Here is a 21,531-nt window from a genome sequence, read left to right as displayed (position 1 = left end):
AGGTTATATTCGTTTAATTTTTGTATAGTTGCTGTTCTTGCTTTTTCAAAAATAAATTAAATATAAATTAAGAGACCGGTTAACTCCTGTTTATAAAGTGGGCCAAATATATTCAAATTGAAAAATTAAACTTTAACATATTTTTTAAATATTTATTACATTTTCAATAACGTTGTGAAACTTGTGTTGTGAAATGAACGAACAATCACTCTAGTTGTCAAATCCAGAACTTCAATTTCGTTTCAGTTTCTCGGACAATTTTCTGTTTTTTCCCTAGTGATAACAAAATGATCAGTGCTTGTCATCGCTAAATAATACTAGACTAAATTGTAATGAATGCAGCTACATCTTGGCCGCCGTGATGGCTATATTCGAAAAAATATCGCAGAGCAGAATTGTTGTGGACGACACTGAGAAACTAATCTGTGTAGTAGAAAATGCACAAAACATTAACAAACACACGGTGAGTGAGGTTTTTGTTATGAAATGCTCACGGTCTAATGAGTAAGTCTGTTGAATTCTGTCGCCTACACGTAGATGGTTGTTTATGCATTCCAAAGTTGCATAATGTTGGTTTTGTTTTTGTTTGTAGGAGTATATTTTACGAGTGCAAAGGGGGCCGAATAAGGAGGATAAATGGAATGTGTCTCGACGGTACAGGGATTTCGCGGCGCTGCACGCGAGCCTGCAGTCCGCTAACATCGAATTGCCATTGCCACCAAAGAAACTTATTGGAAATATGCAACCTTCCTTTATAGCTGAGAGACAGATAGCTTTACAGGTATTATTCAATCCATGTTGAATGGTCAAGGAAAAATTAGAAAATAATAACATATTTACTTCCCCCCTTTGTCTCATTGGTGTAAGTAGAGAACACAATAATGTTAATGTGCCATGCAGCCACAAAACTTACCTGGTCTCAAACTAGAGAATGCTCAGTATAGTTGATGAAATCTAGACACCATCAGTATAGTGCAAACAACTAGTTTAAATACTTTACTTGCTGGTATTGAACTTAATATTCTGAATAATAGTAAATGGTAAGAAAATTGTCAGCGGCCAATATTTAACAAAGTACCCACAGTTTACAAAACAATGTCAGAATGTTGGTGGACCAAGATCATTAAGTACATGTATGCTTTAACTAAAAGAAGTGTTAATGGTTTTATTACCTTATTGTAATTCAAAGCGATAAAATTCATCAGTGCAATTAATATTTCTTCAACTATACTATGTGTACTGGAGTAATATAATAATATAGAGTAGTAATATAGTAATATTAAGTAGTAATTTAGTAATATTGAGTAGTAACATAGTAATATTGAGTAGTAATTTAGTAATATTGAGTAGTAATATAGTAATATTGAGTAGTAATATGGTAATATTAAGTAGCAATATATTAATATTGAGTAGTAGCAGTAGAGCTCCTTGTGAAAGAGTTCATCTAGGAAAGTACTTCCACCATACCAATTTCTACTGCCAAAGAGTAATATCAGTATTACTGTTTTCTGGTTTTGAAGGGTAAGGGTGCTGGTGAAATTACAGGTACATGGGACTTGTCAACTTATGTCTCAGAGCGACGGACACAGTGACAGTGTCTGTCAGATCTTTGCAATTCAAAGCTCTGAGTGGCACTGCAACTGTTATGGACAGGCATATAGCATACTATCAGGTGCATGACTTGCTCGTCCTGTCACTTGTTATTATAAAAAAAAAAATAATGTAATTGATTCCATACGGCTATTAAGACACCCAGTTCAGAACCAATTTATAGAACAGTTAATTTCCCTAATAGGTCCTACTGGAAGTCTTACCCCAGGCCTTTTATTTGCTATGATCTTGACACAAGAAATAGTTGTTTGTTAATGCAAGAGCAATTGTGTTCCTGAATTAATTTAGTTACAGTTCTATAGTATCTGCAATCCTTTAAACAACAGTCAATGTCAGTTAATGTCTATGTTATTCAAGTTTTTATCACAAGTCAATTTATTATATGACAAGGGTTCTTAGACAAAACCCAATAAGTGTGTAAATTTTTCTAAAATGAATTGTCAATTTTATTATAGTGTGCTTTTTATGCTTTTTTCTATGGTGGAATCCATTAAGCAGATTTATGAGTGTAAGACAAAACATATTTAGTTACAACATGCTGTTTTATAACTTACAACAACTTATGTGTGAGGTATTGATGCATTGCACTTTAAATTATCTCAACACTCAGTAAGACAGGGAATAGACTTAGGGGATAGATACAAAAAAAATTATGTAAAGCTTTTATTTCACAGACATATATAAATCAAGTGCTTAAACACCAGATCCTGGCTCTAACACTGCAAGTTAGAAGCTTCTTGGACCCTAGCAACTATCCACTAAATTTAGCAGGTAATATTTATATTTATTAATAATTAAAACCAGTCTGATTTGCTTTATCCTGTTTATATCCTCTGTCTAACTTATGACGCAAATTTGCATCAGTTTTCTGTGCGAACTGCTTGTGCTCTTCAAGCTATTTATTATGTATATGATTAATGTAATTTCTGGAAAAGTAGTTGTTGTCTAATATGCAGAATCTGTATAAATTACCACTGACAATTCTTTTATATGGTAGGGTCTGAGGCCGCTTTTATGCTATTATTACGTATTTCGTAGTCTATTGCTAAATTACACACCGTCTGGACCATCCAATTGTTAAGTCCTTTAAACTGATATGAAATTACAATTACTATAGTATTACAGAACCAAGTAATGCTTGCTGACTCTGCAATATGATACACTTATCGTTTTTGTTCAAGAATATATAGACAGAGTAAAGGAATATTAACAGGAAACAATAAATATAGAGTGTACTTATTATGAACAATTCTGATAAACTGTAGTTTCCTGTAACAAAGTGTAATATTGCTTCTGTCTTGTATTGTATTGTGTACTTTTTCCTTTTCTTTATAAATGTAAGGCAGTAGGCACTATTCATTCTCCCTGATGTCTATTGGCACCGATATTGTATACCCTCAAGATAGCCCTTGTCTTTATGTTTTATGTGAATTACATATTGCACAATAACATTTTTTTTCAAAGAATTTACTAAACGTATTTATGTTATTTTAGAACAAGCATTACAGACCGTATCAATAGCTTTAAGAGGTGATGGACGGTATGATCTTAAAACCCCACTGCCTGACATTGGATGGAGAGTACGAAAGCACTATTTCATTGTGAGTATACCTAATCACAGTAGGGTTGTTAACTATATTTATATAGAGTAATATCTAAACAGTTCCTTAGTTATATAAACAAGCATTAAGCCGACCTGGTAAACCGAGAGTAACTCCAGAAGGAGGATAATAACCAACGTACAAAAGGTGGCAATGATATTGACTTTTAACACCAATGTTGAAGTTATAAGTACAAAAGAAATTCATGGTGATTGAACACAGCACCAGCTTAGACATAATAAATAACTGCTTTGCCTGTACATAAGTTTATAAATGACGATAATTTTACATCGCCGTCTATGCGCCAAGAAGGAGAAACTTGCGAGGATTTATTTTTCTTTGCCTGCGTTATTGTAAATTATCTGTGCAAAATAATCTACTCTGCCCTGCTAAACCGAAAGGCGCTATCTCTGCCCTTCTAGTTTTTTTTATACTATTCAATAGCTACATAGGACGATGAGATTCGGGTGCCACATGTCACACAGCTAATGAGACGATCAATTTATTGCAAACCAAATTTGGTGATCGCGTAATTTCCCGAAATTCAGCTGTTAAATGGCCAGCCAGATCGTGTGATTTAACACCACTGGATTATTTTCTGTGGGGCTATCTTAAGGACAGAGTCTATACGGAGCCAATCGAATCGACTACAGCCTTAAAACTCAAAATCCGTGATGTGATAGCCGAAATAGAACCGACATTTTGCCAAAAAGTGATTAAAAATTTTGATGAAAGAATCGACTTCTGTCAGCGTGGTCGTGGTGGACATTTGCCAGATATCATTTTTCATTCATAATTGCCGAACTTTTCTCTTTGTAATACAATAAAAATTTGAATCATCTTCATCTAAATTTTTTGTTTTATTTTGTTTTAGAAAACAAAGTTCTTGTTGAAAGACCCATTATAATGAATTGTTTTAGAGACCGAGAAAAAGGCAACATATCAAATTAAAACTACCTGCTTGTTGTGGTGTAGTTTACTCATGTATAAATAACCACTAACAAATTCCACCAAATATTTATTACAAGCAGGGTTATTTGTAAAATAATAACATCCTCTCTGGACTGTATTACTATCTATAACAATATAAGTTATGTATTACTATCATCATACACAATAACTTTTATTCAATGACTTTTTAAATCTGTATTTTTAGCAACGTCTCCCGCGTGCTGTCATACGTCAAAATTTTGGTAATGGTGCTTTCTTTTGCTACCGCACAGAGTTATCACCTTTTAGAACGATATATTTGAATATTTCTATGTTATATATATAAACATATAGAAAATAATTAAATATATTTAAGTATTTTACAAATTATCGTGTATATGGAAACCAAAATTAAATTAAACTTGTGAAGGTTAATTAAAGGAAGTAAAATAAACAAATAGGCAGTTCTCATGAAATTTCCAAATTCGTGCTTCCGATATTTATTAAAATTTTTATGAAGAAATTGTATTTATTTTTTGTCACTTTCATAGTACTTACGTAAATCGTTTTTGATGATATAGTGGTCCCCAAAATAAATGACTTTTAAGAAAATGTATAGGGCAGTTAGAACATTTGAGGGTGAGGGAATGACGAAATCAAAATAAGTTAAGAAAAAATAGCGATATAAACTTACTTTAGACTTAATATTTTGTGTAAGCTTGCTGCTACAAATAACTCGTCTGAGTGAATAATTAATAAATAAAATCATATGCTTAACTTCTTTCTAAATAATGTGAGGGAATGACTGTCAAAAATGTAACTTTTAGAAATTTAAATTAAATCTTTTCGTAGTAGAAACTTTTTACATACACAAGCTGAATTTCGTCATTTTGAAACGTTTACATTGCTGTTAACTTTTAAAAACTTACAAAATGCATTTACCAAAGATTAAAATTGCGTTCACAAATCGAGTGAAGGTAAAAGTGAGATAATGATTTTTTGGTTGAGACATGAATAATATACGTTTATTAAATTTATTTTTGGTTTTTTACCACAGGATAGCTTTGATTTCGCAAAAACATATTTTATTTGATCGAATGTTTAAAATTTAAATGTTATTTTTGTTAAATGTATTGATTTAAAGCACAGAACGTGTTTGATAATGGAACTTGGGACATAGTGAGGGAATGATTTTAGGGACATTTTTATATTATTATTTTGTTTATTTAAATAGACTAATCAATATTTTATGTGGGCATTAGTAGCAATTGATTATAGCTTGATATTAAATATTAATTTTGCGGCAAAATTCAATACTTTTTTTTAAACGCTAAAAGACAAGAATTTCGAGGTTTTGTAAGAATTACCCAAATACTTTCTTCATTGAAGCATAAATTAAAATTATAAATTTGAAAATTAAAGTAACTTTTATGTTGCATTGTATAAAATAATTTATCATAACTGAAGTTAATAAGTTATGTTTTTCGTGCCAATTTTTGTACATGCGTTAGTCAGACCGAATAGTTTGACCGAATATTCGGTAAATATCCTTTTCCATACATCACTACTAATGAGTAATTTTATAAAAACTATTCATAGAATGTGAATCATAAATCTCAAACAAGTTGCACTCAGTACAAGAGTTATCACTAATTTTCCGATAAGATCACCGCACTAGAGTTCATGGCTCTCTTTATATACGAGAATAATAAATGTTATCTTTATATAAAACGATACATATACATAAAATAATGCACATCATATAAGTCGGTGGTTCACCCGTCATTTCATACTTTTATCTCAATACATCGCACATTGAACCAATACGTCACTAATCGGAAAAGTAACACGAAAACATTTTGGCGAACGACTATTAACGTTTCTGAAAATTTGAAAAAAGAACGACATTTTCTTTACATGCAACCATTGACTTACAATTATATGGACGTCGGGTCCGCGCTAAAAAATGTCCGCACTTGTAAGGCGCTAAAATCGTATACAGAGCGCGACACTCCGCTTTAGTCTTCATTTGTTCTACTGACAACGCGATACTGCGATGACATAACAATTTAAATTTCGAATAGGTTGACTTGGGACATTTTTTTCGTGGTTTTTGTATTAGACCCGTCGTCCATTTATTTGTAAGTCAATGCATGCAACTTTATTTTTTTCCATCCTCTAAGCATGCAACATATCGATGACTTTCTACAACAGTGGCCTATATCAAAAACATCCAATTCATAAGGGAGATTGTTTAAGAAATAATGAGTCTTATACGGCGCGCGCATCCGAAGTATACGATCCTAATGAGATTATTTTAATCAGTAGAAAGCTCGGTGTCTTAGCACAACAAAAAATAGCATGTCCTGAAAACAGCTGTGTAAAAAGTAAAACGGATTTTTGTTTTGGTTAGAGCATAGGTTCCCAAACTTTTTGGCTCACCGCCCACTTAGGCAAGATAAAAAAATTTTAACGCCCACAACCACAAAAAATAATGAAAAACACGAATTTTTTAACTTAACACGTAGTACAGTATAATTTTTTTTTTCAAATGTTCTAGCACCCCTTGAACAGCAATGCCCCCAATTGCTTCCCTAGCACTAGCACCCTAGCACTCTTCAGCGCTCACTTAGGGCGGTAGGGACCACTCTGGGAAACTATGAGTTGAGCCACTGTTCGTGGAAATTAGCGACGTAATCTACCAAATCTGGCTCACAGATTTAATGGCAATTGCGACAGTTGTGGCAGGCACACCACCTATTTTGAACGCAGTAATCAGTAAACTGTATGTGAAAAAACCGACCTTAAAAGTCATTCATCCCTTAGTTTGCCACCCTTAGAGGTGGAATATTTTCTTCACATTTAAATAGGACCACATCTGAGGTCCATCCCTCTTTCCAACAAAAAAGAATCATCAAAATCGGTTCAAAAAAAAGTTATCGCGTATGTGTTACATACAAAAAAAAACATACAGTCGAATTGAGAACCTCCTCCTTTTTGAAGTCGGTTAATAAATAAATAGTAACTAGGCAAGTTTTAATAACTATAACATAGTCGAGTGATTACTTTGATTTGAAAAAATTCTATTAATGTCTCAGTATTTGTTAAATAGTAATTTTACGTAAATACTCCATGTTATGTATAAGTTTTATCAAAAACGTATGGGCAGGTGCATTGACTTTAAGTCAATGGGCAGGTGTCAATATTTTCTTTTCGTTTTTGAACCGATTGTCCGAATACCAGTTTGCGGGCTAAATAAATAGAATTTATTTAATAAAATTCTTGCATTTAAATATTGCTGTTGATTAATAATCGAACACTATTAATATTCAACCGAATTAAAACACGCATGATGCAAATGAAGCTTCATACTCGACATTGATTTTTAAGTTGGTCGAGTGTTACTCATTGGACATATTATTTATATATTTCAGGTAACGGACAGAGATACTCGAACAAACTGCCTATTATCGTGGCAGAACTATGGCCCTGACAGGCATCTATGCGATAAGGATTTGCAGACAGCTTTCAAGAGTATACAGAATATATCTGTAAGTATTTTCCTTTGTATAGTCAACAGCGTGCTTTAAATTTACTTTCAAATTAATACTATATTTCTTGGGATAAGAACGGTTCAAAGTTGAAATTGTAAGTGTGTTATTTTTTATTTATTGATTTTTTATTTTATTTATTTATTTAGTTCAGGCCACATGACCCATATAATATATATCTTAAGGACTAACATACATACAATATAATAAAGCACTATTTCTAACTAATCTACACGAATTGCATTTGTCGGCGATGTGTGGCGCAAGTCAGGTAACCGGCCGTGGTATCGCCGATACATGACTTCTTTCGGCCAAAACTCTTCCGTCATGAAACTCGATAGATAGACCGAAAGATCGGCACTCTCACCACAAACGAATAAAAATTTACGTTGTGGCGGGACTCCAACCGCTCGACCGTCAGGGTGTATTTGGCTTTGAAAGTTGGTCTCCCTCTCTGAAGTAGAGCAAGTGACCTGACTCGAGAGTTATCATGTCCTCGCCCTGTCTTCGGACTTCAGATAACCCTACTACGTCCCATTTGATGCGACTTACCTCTATTTCGTGTTCCGCGATTTGCTCGTCCAACCGCAGCGTGCTTCAATAATAATGTGCCAAACCTTTTTTATATTATTTAGTGACGGGACGAACAAGTCGTGCACCTGATGGAAAGCTAAACGCCTATCCATAACAGTTGCAGTGCCACTCAGAGCTTTAATTCGCAAAGATCTGAGGGGCACTGCAACTGTCACTCTGATACATAAGTTGACAAGTCCCATGTGCCTGTAATTTCACCAGCATCCTTACCCTTCAAAACCGCAACACAGTAATAATGACACTACTGCTTGGCGGCAGAAATAGGTAAGGTGGCAGTACTTCCCTGGACGAACTCTTTCACAAGGAGCTCTATTACTACTCCAATGACCTCGTCTCAAACTGGGAAATTTCATATTACTATGAGTACCAGAGCAAAGGAATTCGCTCACGCGCACTACCCAGAACACCCAAACCAGAATCTGGGACTTCCACATACAACGCCCACAATGCAAACCGTCAGACCACTAAGATCGTCCATTGTTTAATGGCCTCTGTGGCCGAACGGTTAACATACCGGACTGCTACGCAGAGGTCTCGGAGAGGTCTAGGAGTTTGGGTGTAATTTGTGGTTGTATATGTGTGTGTCCATTGTACCCGCGACTCAGGGTTTCCCTAGTGCGGGGCTATGTTGAGTGTGTACGTTATTATTATTATTATTATTATTGTAATACAATCACGTGTCTTTCTTTTCAGCATCCATTTATAGACTCAATCCTCGCAATTAACAATTTAGAAACAGGTGCATACGTAGTTAGAAGGATACACGAATCGGGCACTGTTAGAGACATGTTATACGGCACGGACTACACGAAAAATCATTTATCTAAATATGGAAATCCAAAAGTGAGAAAACCTTTCACGTCTGGACAGATAGCTCATTACGGATATCAAATGTTGGTGGCTCTGAAGTTTTTACATGAAAAGGGATTGCCACATGGTGAGTTACATTTTGATGCAGCCTCAAAGTATGTCCTATGTTCATTAAGGAATGTTATAAAGGCAATGTTGACTTTTTATTATATTCACATTACGTATGGACGTTGGAGGATGGCCTTTCCTTATAATCAAATAACGAAGCATTCCTTTTTACGTCCTATAACAAGTGCTATTTACCATGTCAATAGCGATAATGAAAATGAAAATAAAACTTCATCCTACCACTGTATATGTTATTTGTGAAAACGATATTCTCCATAACGTGCGAAAGTGCTATCGTTAGCATATCGTGGTAGAAGTCACCTTGACACATATTAATCAAATATTATTACATTTCTTATAATACCAAGTGACGGGACAAACAAGTCGTGCACCTGGTGGTAAGTGATAGATATGAGAAATAAGGGCTATCCATCCCTGGCAACTCATCAGGCAAATAGACCTTATATCACATTTAAATATCAACTGTCGTTTGCACTGAAATCACAAATTAGAAAACTGAAGTAGTGTACTACTGATGACGCCAACAACTGACCTATGTGTACGTCTTCGTACATTCCAAAAATATTCTGTATTTATTGTAATAAAGATAATATGTCTAACTATGGGTGGTTCCCTTCAGTGGTATAGGAAAAACGAAAAAAAAACGTCTAATTACAAAACAAAGGGAATCACATTTCATCGGTAATTAAATATGTAATTTTTGAATTTTCGTCCATTATAGCAAAGCTCGATTGCGGTCGATTTTAAGTGAAATTATGGACGACATCCGTAAATTGTTATGAATTCAGGCTGGCCAATCGGAACGCAGTTGTCACCGTAATGATTTGGCAGAATAGTTTTCAAACAAATTAAATGACATTTCGTCACTATTTCGGGTTATATACTCGATGTCTATCCATAACAGTTGCAGTGCCACTCAGAGCTTTTAATCATGAAGATCTTAGGAGCACTGCCACTGTGCCCGTCTACCTGAAACATAAATTGACAAGTCCCATATGCCTGTAACTTCACCAACACCCTTACTCTTGGAAACCCGAACGCAGTAAAGCTCACGTTACTGCTTGAGGGCTGAAATAGGTAAGGTGGCAGTACTTCCTTGGACGAACTCTTTCACAAGAAGCTGATTACTGATATAAAGATCGAAGAACACCAAGAAAAATTCCTTCGATCTGACTGGACTCGAACCAGCATCTGTTGCCACACCAGGGCTACCGCTTTTACCAACTAAGCTACTGATTGAGTCAACAGATTTTACGAATTACTCTTTGTACTTGTTGCAGATCTTTGTATTGGGTTTAAATGGCTTTTTTGCCGTCAGCGCCATATATGAGAACATTATGAAAGCTTTTGCACTTTTTTCTTACAATTATTCTTTTGAATATTATCCCTTAGGTCACATTCACCCCGGGAATATAGCAATTGAGAACCAAAAGGTCCAACTACTGGATCTCGAGAACATTCTAATGGGTGTACCATGCCACGACCGGCCGTACTTACTGGAGCTGAGAAAGACGTCGTCCATGGAGGCCGTTGACGTGTATTGCTTTGGAAGGACGTTGTATGAGATGGCTTTCGCTGAGCCATTAGACCAGTATTACAGGGACATTTATCCTTCTGGAATTTATGAAGACTTTGGTAAGTATGGAGTTTTTGGTTTTCGCGATTATTACTCGTTAGATAATTATTATTTGTATTATACGTTTTGGTATAATAATAAGATATGCAATGTACAGACATACTCGCATTTAATTTCTATTTTATCGATCGAAATCCCGATAATCGAAATACCAATTCGCGATCCTGGTAAAAATATCAATGTAAGTATTATCAGCATAGGAAGTAGAGTAGAAGTATGTAGTAACTAAGTGTTATTAATTAGAGCTAGAATGTTTAAGTTTTTGAGATTGTTTGATTGTTTTAGAGATTGTTTTTCTTTTAAAATAGGTGCCGTCTGTCTGTGTCATATAATAAGGACCTACATGTTATTTAAGACCTTTGTAACCTTAATATGGAGCTATAAATTTAATGGAATTGAATTGCATTTGACAAGGTTATTTCCATATAGCACGAGTTTAAAAAAAATAATTTAGATGTTCACTACTTCATAGTGATGAACATCTAATTTTTAATTATTTTTTTTCTAAAATGCTAACTAGTACTTCTTGTAGGTACACAACTAAAATAATAATGTGACAATCTTTCGCGCCGATCAGACGTTCCACTACTTATGATATTATGGTTTTGGGCTTCCATGGTCATTGCTGTCCTTACTTTAGTTAATCACATCTTAAAGCGTATCTTTAATTTTTTTTTTATTTATTCTTTCAGAATCTGTTCTCCGCTATTGCCTATCAGCAGTTTCAAGCAAACATGGCGTCCCGAAATTAGACAGCCTACTCAGACTACCTTTTTTCACACGTTCCGTACTCAACGGGATCACACCACGGGACGATAGTAGAGCTCACCTCAAGTTCCCTTTAAGCGTGAAGGATGAATTAAGGAATGCCATTGTTGCTACAGAAACTAGATTGCGGAGTGAACAGAAATTGGTAAGATAATAGAACAAAGAACAATTCGCATCCTTTATAGAAGAATGGCGTAAGTGGAGTTACGTTAAAAATTTTTATTGCCCCATTGGATATAGAAAAACATAACCCACATATTTTCCATGAGGGGTGCGAATTAAATAATTTATTATTATTCGTAATACAAAGATCGCACACATACAAGGAAAAATGCCTTCCGTCCGCCTGGACTCGAAACAAAAGGTCTACTCTCGCTCTCTGTCCGAAACAATTACGGTGAAATAAGCAATATTCGACCAAATTAAAACACGCATGATGCGAATGAGGCTTCATACTTGACATTGTCTTATGACTTTAATCGAGTCTTACTTATTTGACAGTAATTGTTTTGGACGGATGTCGGACAGAGAACGAGAGTAGTCCCCCAGCTTCTGTCGTCTCAACAAGCTTCGATCTGCAGCTCAGTTGGTAGGAGATGTAACCGCGTTGAGACGACAGACGCTGGTTCGAATCAAGTCGATTAGACGGAATTTTTCTTTGTGTTATTTCGATCTTTTATATCAATAACAAACTAGTGGAGCATTTTCACAAAGTATAGATGAACATCGTGGTAGTAAAAGCATGATATTCAATTGAATTAAATATTTCATAAATTCAGGCGTTACTTCAGGCGCAAAGCCATATTAATAAAAATGGAAGTAAATAACCTTTCATAGCTTTAAAGCTCCTTGTGAAAGAGTTCGTCCAGGGAAGTACTGCCACACTACCTATTTCTGCCGCAAAGCAGTAATGTGAGTAATTACTGCGTTCCGATTTTGAATGGTAAGGGCGTTGGTGAAATTACAGGCACATGGGACTTGTCAACTTATGTCTCAGGGTGACGAGCGCAGTGGCAGTGCCCCTCAGATCTTTGCGATTTAACGCTCCGAGTGGCACTGCAATTGTTGTGGGCAGGCGTGTAGCTTACCAGTAGACGCACGACTTGTTCGTTCCAGTTACTTAGTATCATAAAAAGAAGTTATTGACCAGAAGACCATAACACAGGTCTAACCTAGAGCTCCTGTCTCCCGGCTTTTCGTTGTATGCGACTTAACCGGCACACGGTTAGCGGAGTAGCAAGGTACTTCCATGTCTATTAAAGAACAATAATTACTTATAATTAAAAATACGTATGACAATGTGGCAGATAATGAAAGTCACGCGTCTCCGTTTTTCCAGGTGCGCACCTCAAAAAGAGAAGTGCGAATACAAGAAATATTGAATTCTGAAGAAGAGTTGCGGAAACAGAAAAGACGAGCGGTAAGTTACAATCAATTGCTTCTGAGGCCCTTCAAGACGCTAAGACTCTTCAGCGCCACTGGATCCACTGGGGCGGTAGGGACCAATTTGGGAAATTATGGGTAAACGGAAAGTGGATGAAATCCAATAAGCTGCATACCCTAATTTGCCACCCTAGGCTGCCTTTCCACCAGAGAAATGCGAGGTAGCGAGGTGGTTAGAGGATGTGCAGCGGCGCGGTGCGAGGATGCGTTACAAAATCTTTTCAGCTATGCGCATGCGGGGTACGGTGTAGTCGAGTGAGCGGTGGCGATGTGTCAGTGTTAGTTAGTGTCATACAGTAGCTCTAGTACACAGTTTTGCATACATTCCTCGCCCGCATCCCTCGTACACATCTCTCGCTATTTTGTATGTACAAATACTTCGCTCCGCTAACCCTTTTCCACGGGAGCTGCGCTAAGCGAGGCTATGAGAAAGAAATAATCCTATTGGTAGATTTTTTCTCGCACACCGCCTCGCTAAGTCGCACATCTCTGGTGGAAAGGCAGCCTTAAAGGTGGATATTTTCTTCAAATTTGAATGGGACCACTACTGAGGTACCCCCTTTCCAACAAAAAAAGAAACATAGAAGTCGGGTCACAAATATCGGAGTTATGGCGTAACATACACACAAAAAAAACAGTCTAATTGAGAACTTCTTTTTTTGAAATCGGTTAAAAATATAAGTCGTAATCTGGTTGCAATGGTGTTAAATATGAACCTTTACGCTATTGTTTTAAGTACATTATATATCAACACCTAGCAGTAGTGTGATCATTAAGTAAAAATATACAAAATATAATAAAATATATAAATTCGTTAAGAAAGAAGATATCCATAGAAGAAAGATGATATCGTTAAGAAGATATCGTTAAGATATCCATAATATTAACCTTAGAACTACGTCCAAACCCCGTGATACCACGATTTCGTTTGACTGAGGTAAACGATTCTTTTATGGGGAACTGCATACGTTTTTACAATAAGATTCCGGAGCATATATTAAGATTACCATTTCCTGAGTTTAAAACTTACGTTAAAAGTATTTTAATTGAAAAGTCATATTACACAATTGTAGACTACATGTTAGATAAAGACGTATGGAAAGACTACATGAGTCTAGATTCCACACAAATACGATTGAAAGTGTATTTATTCCATAGCATTTAAGTTTGTTTGAAGGGAGCAATCCCTAGAGTTTCTTGCTCGTTCTTCTCAGGGAAGTCGGCACAGTGAACGAGCAGTAGCTAATGACATTTTCAAGTGTAAAAATTTTACCTATGGAATAAGTGATTATTTGACTTTGACATTACTGCGTTCCTATTTTGAAGGGTAAAGGTGTTGGTGAAAAACTATAGGCACATGGGACTTATCAACTTTATGTCTCAAAGTGACGGGTGCAGGGACAGTGCCCCTTAACTCTTTGCGATTTAAAGCTCTTAGTGGCAATGCAACTGCAAGTAGCGTGTCGCGTACCACCAGGCGCATGACTTGTTCGTCTCGTCATATGACACGATACTTCTTGTCGCTTTTAAGCTAGCACAATGGATCTGTAGTAAATATGTGTGTGTTGTGTGCAGAAAAAACGAGAAAGCGTCTGGAAGTCCACGTCGTCTTTGGGCGACGCGGCGCCATCGCATAGCGCTAGTACCACCTCGTCGCCGACACCGCCTGTTGCTTGTAAGTTACATATGTCTTTAAAACTCCCAAATCAACATTAACAAGTCACAGTTAAGAGAAAATGAGTTCAATATACAGGATTATTTACAAATATACATGATATTTTGTAAAATAATATAATTCTTGCAGGAGTATATATATTACTATAGTCCGTTTTTTTTTTGAAGACGAAGTAAAATAACATTTTTAGGTTTGCCAGTTTTCATAAAATTTTGAATAGTTATGTAGTTGTTGTCGATAGTTTTATCGATAGATTGTGAAAGAAAATAAATTTTTGCCAAAAATGACTGAATTGTGAATGTTACGACGTTCTAATTACCTTCTTTATTCTTATTTGGATAGTTGGCCTACTAGTATCGAGATTAATTTTTAGTCATATACATTTTAACAAGATTTGATTATCTGTATTGAATTAAAATGAAAAACTTTAAAATACGTCTCATTTTTGTATTTTTCATAAACATAGTTCTAAATTCAGCGAATGTGTGTATGAACTTACAAAAATTAACAATTTAGATGAACTTGTGTTCAGTAATTGGATGAATAATGGATCGAGGATGATGATTCAAGAACAGTGGCCCAAATCAAAATATATTGTTTTTTGGCTTGTTATACAGCTGTATTCAGAAGATACTAAATTCAAATTTATTTATTTATTTATTGGTTCAGCAACAGCTTAACACACTTAACATTTTTAAATCTACATTTTATATTTATGTAAGACTAGTCTGTAAGCCAATTACAGCCGAACACATCATTCACATAATCATATTAAAACATCATTTAAAAAAGAAAGAAAAACATTACCACAATTTAAAAAAAATAAAATGAACTATTAATAAATTATTCTATTAAAAATATACATGTAATAATTATTTATATGCAATTTAAAAAAAATATTCTTTAAGATTTTATAGATAACAATACAACAAAATAAATAAAACAACAAAAATTGTGAATAAGACACCGAGATTTTCTTTTAAATCCTCTTCGTGATGAATTAATAGTTTTGAGATAGGCCGCTATCCCAGACAGCCATCGAATATCATAAACAACAACTAGAAATTAGAGTAGCGTTGATGAATTCCAGCTCGTCAATGTAAAACAAATTGCCTACAAGATGGTTACTGTTCGCGACATGTAGTGTACCTATAGGTATTAAATACCCGACTACGATGTCATGTGTCGCGAGTAGCAATCCTCTTCAGTAATTGGTCAATGATATTGGTAAGAAATTTCCTATACGAAAGTTGCTGAAAACTATTTTTTATTCTAACATAGGTATAAAAGTCGAGTTATGTAAGCGATAAAATTTTATTGTCAAGTTACCTAATCAAGATATCTGTGATAATGCATATCGTCATCTTTATCACAGGTAGACGTAACATACAACTGTGATACGAATAATTAAAAATTGTTATAAATTAAAATTAATCAAACCCCCGTACATACAAATCAGCGTACACTAAAAATTCACCATTGCAATTTCTTGGCAAGGTTACTCACAATAATATGGTATATTAATACCACTTGAAAGGTCAATGCCCCGTACTAATACATTTATCAAAACCTGCGTAGATTTTAACAAAATTTACATGATTTCATGAGATATCAATTTTTTTTCAAAGTGAATTTATGTAGCAATTCTCTGTCGCTCAAAACATTAAATTTGTTGAATATAATTGGCAAGAAATGTCTATTTGTTCTTTTACCATAATAGTTGTTTACTTTTCGGCATACATATTTATTTTCACGGACTCCCCTAGTAATATATTTGTTCGACTCGTTAATTTTAAATTCAGTTTTATAATAGTTTTCAATATCGGCCTAATATTGATTGAACTTTTGCTTTTACGGAAGTATTTTACAGTAGAGAAATAGTTTGTTACAGTCTCCCTTACAACTATACTTGGTTTTATGACTTACTAAATATTTTAAACTCTACCTGTTAACGTTAATTAATTCTTTTTGATTTACAGCGGTTGAAATAAACGGCCACGACACACAAACACCAGCTGCAACTAGTCCATCCGATGGCCGGTCCGCGCTTCTTGACGCGATCTGTTCTTTCGATATATCCCGCCTCTCCAAGGTGAATGGACGGTGAGACTCGACCTCCTACTTTTCATTACTTCGTGATTATTGTAATCGTTTATTTTTGACGCTTAGATAAGCCTCGATTCAGGAAAACGTAAACTAATTTAAAACCAGTGCACGTCTCTCATTTTAAATAGGATTTCATTTTAGTTTAAAGCTGTTAAATTAATCGGTCCCCCATTGAATATTCCATAATATCAAACGGCATGCTTTTCTATCTTCTTTTTGCTTGTTAACAGTGTATTTTTATAAATTTGCCAGAGTCATTAAAATATATATATATTTTTTTGTTTAACTTCCGCATGTCATTAAATTGCCAAAGTTTTTATAGAATATATAATAGCCACATTCTTAGTCATAATCTCACCTGATACCTATTCACTTAAGTTCGGAGGGAAATCGCAGACCTTGTTATTTGTGTTTCAATTTCTAAAGTTCAAGAACATGTTTCCGAAATGTAGTAATAAGCATTTCATTGTGAAGTTCACACTGACTTTCAAATAATACGGTTATGTGGTCCGTAGACCGAAATAACCCGCCTGCAAACGTGAAACAGCGAATCAGTAAACTATAACCGATTTGTTGTGCGTAAATATAAACAATGATAATCATGGTGGAGGTAGACATAAAATAAAATTTTGAGCTCTGTTTCTTAAGATCTATCTCTTGTGTATCGCTCGCGTTGTTGGTCCGTGGACGAAAAATAACTTCCAATGGAGAAAATCCAAAATGTCCTAAGAAATTGATGTAAATTTTCAAATTTCTCAAATGTATTCCTCGTGAAAATTTATGTTTTATATTTTTCAGTCATTATATTACATTATTAAAGTTTTTTCGCTTATGTGCAGTTACTGGTTACACACGGCGATTTTTAGCGCGTCTGCAGCGATTCAATCGCGATTACTGTTTGGTAATTTTCCGAAAAATTTCCCGAAAAATTTGAAAAATATAATTTCGAATACTCATAATATTATATTCTACGTTTAGAAATATCTTTTGATGTTTAAATTTAGCGTAAATTATAAAATAAAGTTTTATAACTAAAAGCCACATTAAGAGGAACGAGATTGTTTGATTGAATAAGTTAATTTATTGAATAAGTTAAAGTAATAAAAACCTTTTTAATGGCTCCATCGTTGTCGTTCAGTAACTTCAACATTTGACAGGTGTCAACATCAAGTGTGGAAAATTAGAGGAAAAACATTGGAAAATAATCCGAAAAAAAAAATGTTTTTTCAAAATGGAAATTTTTTCATTACCCAACATTAGTCGCGATACAGTTGCTAATCGTGTGTCTTTACACACACGTGCGACTTAAGCAGTTTTTAATGATTCAACATAAGGGACTGCATCGATGCAATTGCGTCTTTGCTTCGATGCAACCGCCTATAAATCGTAATTGTCGCGATGCAATCGAGCGTTTAAACGCGCGTTTGTATAGCTTCTAAAAGTCGCCATGGTTAATCGCTCAAAATGATGCATTTTTATTATCTTCGTGTACCTATTTGAGATTTTTATGTATTAAACCAAATATTGTAACAGAGGTGAACGCACACTAGTCCGTACTAATTTACGAGACGTCATTAGTCTCAACGGCATATGGGAAACGGCTTACTGTGCGTTGACCTTCATAAAATTTAAATAAGGGTCCTACATAATAAGGCTCTATGTAACAAACAATGTATTATAGGGTTAAATTGGCTGTAATAAATGTAAATTGTAAATAAATTAGAATAATTAGTACAATTGGGTGTCAATTCTGTTCCACATGGATGTATAAGATATAGCTGATTTCACAGGTATGAATGAGGGTATTTTATTATGAAAACTAACGCGGTTATCACACATTATAATATGAAAGTAACGGCACTTACTCGCGTAGTTTTTTAGTCGGAATGGTCAGACTAGTTTCGACCATAATCGATGGGTTTTCTTCAGGGGTTTAGTGTAACGTTCGCGACCGCGTCACGTCTAGCACTGCGCGCGCGCCGATGACGCAGTCCGCAGTGGGGAACTCGGGGGGCTGATGTGTTGCGTCAGCGCGTCCTGGAACTCTTCTTCGCTACTGCTGTCCGTAGGATTGTTGTCGGCACAGTCCAGCACACAGAGCTCACCACGTCGTTACTACTAACATCTGCAGCTGCTTACCGAACGCCATGAAGACACGGGTTCCAGGTCGGTGGCAAGCTCTAGCCTCCATCTTTATTAAAATTTGGTCGCCTACTTATTGCAAGAGCTTCTCGGATTTTGCGGGGCACAAAATACTTCTCCCGCGCTAAAACCTTAGCTTTATCAAACCCAATGTAGTGACCAGTACCGGAGCTCAGAAAGTGGCCTGCCACCGCAGATCTATTGACATCTTGGTTCTTCATGGATCGGATATGCTCAGCTAGCCTAGTAGCCATGTTCCGTCTCGTTTCGCCAACGTAACACTTGCCGCAGTCACAGGGAACCATATAGTACACCGGGGACCCCCAGAGGGTCGCTGTCCTTTGGAGAGCGAAACAATTGCCGCAGCTGTGTGAGAGGACGGAATATTGTCTTGATGCTGTATCTTTGGCGTAACAAGTTTCCAATCACATCCGTCACCCCTGACATACGGTAAGCACGCTACCCCTCTCTCTACCGATGCTGGTCGAGGCCTCGTTGATGCATTTGCCACACGCCAACTCTGTTTCTACTTGTAACCGTTACCAACCAACACATCCTTCACATGATTTAGCTCAGCATCTATGTAATCCAGGTCGCAAAGTTTCAAAGCTCTATTAATGAGCGTCCGCGGAACTGAGGCTAAATGTGCCGAGTGGTGATGTGAATCTGCTCTCAGGTATCTATCCACGTTCATTGGTTTCCGATACACCGCATAAGACAACCGACCGTAATGTTCACGTCTCACCAACACATCCAAGAAAGGATGAACCCCGTTCTGCTCACATTCCACGGTGAAGGTGATCTTCGGGTGAACGCTGTTTAGGTGTGCCAGTAGCGACTCTACTCCCTCTTCAGGCATAATGGCAAATATGTCATCTACATAGCGCCACCAGTATCTCGGTTCGAATGGAATGTGCACCGGTGCAGTATCCTCAAACCATTCCATAATATGTTAGCCACCACTGGAGCTATCCGTGATCCCATTGCTACGCCACCGATTTGTAAAAAGTAATTAACCCTCCACATAAAGTATCTCCTCGTCCGAGTGAGTACACTCTTGACATATCAACTTCATATAACCGACAGGTAAATTAATATACTCTACTAAAACAGATACAATCATAAGTACGTCCTCTATCGGTATATTTGTAAACAATGACACAACATATATCCCGTTATCACTAACACGTACTCCTTCCAACAACTGTACAAAATGTGTAGAATCTCTCACATAACTTGATGTTTTACCCGTGAAAGGAAGTAGTATATCTGACAGGAAACGAGCAGTCTTATATGTTGGCGAATCTATTTTACTCATTATAGGATGAAGGGGCCATGCCGGTTTGTGGATTTTAGGCAACCCATAGATCTTCGTCATATAAAAGGTCATCCGGCAGAGATTTTAGTAACCTATTCAGCCCATTGGTCACTCTGTTGGTAGGGTTATAGGTAACTTGTTTATAGGTACCACTGTCACACAACAAGTTATTCATCTTTTCTTCATAAACCCGCGTGTCAACAATGACAGTGGCATTACCTTTGTCCGCCGGCAGAACCAGTACATCAGAATCCCTCCGTAGTGCATTCAACTCGGACCTGGGTATACTGGGTGTATCAACCCCTGAAGGAGACCATCGATTATGGTCGAAACTAGTCGGACCGCTTCCGACTAAAATACTACGCGAGTAAGTACCGTTACTTTTACATTATAATGTATAAGGGTATCTTTGTCCCGTTATAATGATAGGCAGCTAGTAAAAGAGCAGGGTGCGTGGATACTGATTCCATTGTGGATAATTCGAAAGATCTTGACGTAGGCCACTAAAACGCAGAAATCGTGTTCAGAAATGAGATTAACTATATGCATTATTGATTTTATTGAATATCATGGGGTTTTACTACCACGATTTGATAAATTACTCCATTATACTCCGTCCAACCTTTTATTTTACTTTTACAGCTCGAATTCTAATCCATTAGTGATGTCCTATTGCATTTCCGATTCGATGTTTTATAACAATCGATTTTATCTATGACGAAGTTTTAATCGCGAATGTGAGCTAGTTCAAAAAAGATATTGTCTGATTGGGAACGTGATGTTTCTTTTGACAATTTATATACTCAAAAATTTATAATTATTTGTTGCTACTGAGGATTCAAGTGATGATTCCCGTTCATGTACAGAAGGATCTGACGATTAATTATAATAAACAATAAGATTTTATTATAATTATATTTATTAATATTTATAATTAATTTCATTTCATTATAATTTATTAGACAAGTTCCAAAATTTATCAACTTGAATGATCTTCGTTACATAATCGATAAATATCGGAGCTAAAGTGCACGTCGCTTCACTATAGTAAAAAAATCCATTTGCATTTTTTGTCTATGGTTGCCTTAGTAGACGATGGAGTCTTAAAATGGTTGCATGTCAATAATTACGAAACTTCGTAGGCATGCTTGTCAAAAGTAAAATAAATGGTTGGACGCAGTATAGTATAATAAAATAAGAGAAGTATGGTAACTTCG

The 21,531-nt window shown here is 35.8% G+C and overlaps 2 protein-coding genes across 2 annotated transcripts; one reads left to right on the top strand and one right to left on the bottom strand.

The window, feature by feature from the left end:
* The first annotated feature begins 355 nt into the window (after positions 1 to 355).
* On the top strand, positions 356 to 17,679 carry LOC113230967 (PX domain-containing protein kinase-like protein). The gene is made up of 11 exons (XM_026465082.1): positions 356 to 463; positions 593 to 781; positions 2,286 to 2,382; positions 3,106 to 3,212; positions 7,577 to 7,693; positions 8,981 to 9,224; positions 10,619 to 10,861; positions 11,555 to 11,775; positions 12,970 to 13,050; positions 14,649 to 14,748; positions 16,728 to 17,679. The coding sequence occupies exons 1-11, from the start codon at positions 362 to 364 to the stop codon at positions 16,853 to 16,855; spliced, it is 1,629 nt and encodes a 542-aa protein (XP_026320867.1). The 5' UTR covers positions 356 to 361; the 3' UTR covers positions 16,856 to 17,679.
* Positions 17,680 to 19,522: 1,843 nt separating this feature from the next.
* LOC113230920 lies at positions 19,523 to 19,855 on the bottom strand. The gene has a single exon (XM_026465030.1). It carries the CDS (start codon positions 19,853 to 19,855, stop codon positions 19,523 to 19,525), a length of 333 nt encoding a protein of 110 aa, XP_026320815.1.
* Between the last annotated feature and the right edge of the window lie 1,676 nt (positions 19,856 to 21,531).

Source organism: Hyposmocoma kahamanoa, unplaced genomic scaffold, assembly GCF_003589595.1.
Source record: "Hyposmocoma kahamanoa isolate Upper Pololo Valley unplaced genomic scaffold, ASM358959v1 64, whole genome shotgun sequence".
NCBI classification, from domain to species: Eukaryota; Metazoa; Arthropoda; class Insecta; order Lepidoptera; family Cosmopterigidae; genus Hyposmocoma; species Hyposmocoma kahamanoa.
Note: the sequence above shows the minus strand (reverse complement) of the source record. Positions and strands in the feature narration are given on the sequence as shown.

Coding starts and splice junctions, on each gene's coding strand:
- LOC113230920 (XM_026465030.1), bottom strand. CDS start 19,855: ATGCCTGAAGAGGGAGTAGAGTCGCTACTGGCACACCTAAACAGCGTT.
- LOC113230967 (XM_026465082.1), top strand. CDS start 362: ATGGCTATATTCGAAAAAATATCGCAGAGCAGAATTGTTGTGGACGAC. Junction 7,694..8,980: donor AGAGTATACAGAATATATCT/GTAAGTATTTTC, acceptor CTTTCTTTTCAG/CATCCATTTATAGACTCAAT. Junction 14,749..16,727: donor GCCGACACCGCCTGTTGCTT/GTAAGTTACATA, acceptor TTTGATTTACAG/CGGTTGAAATAAACGGCCAC.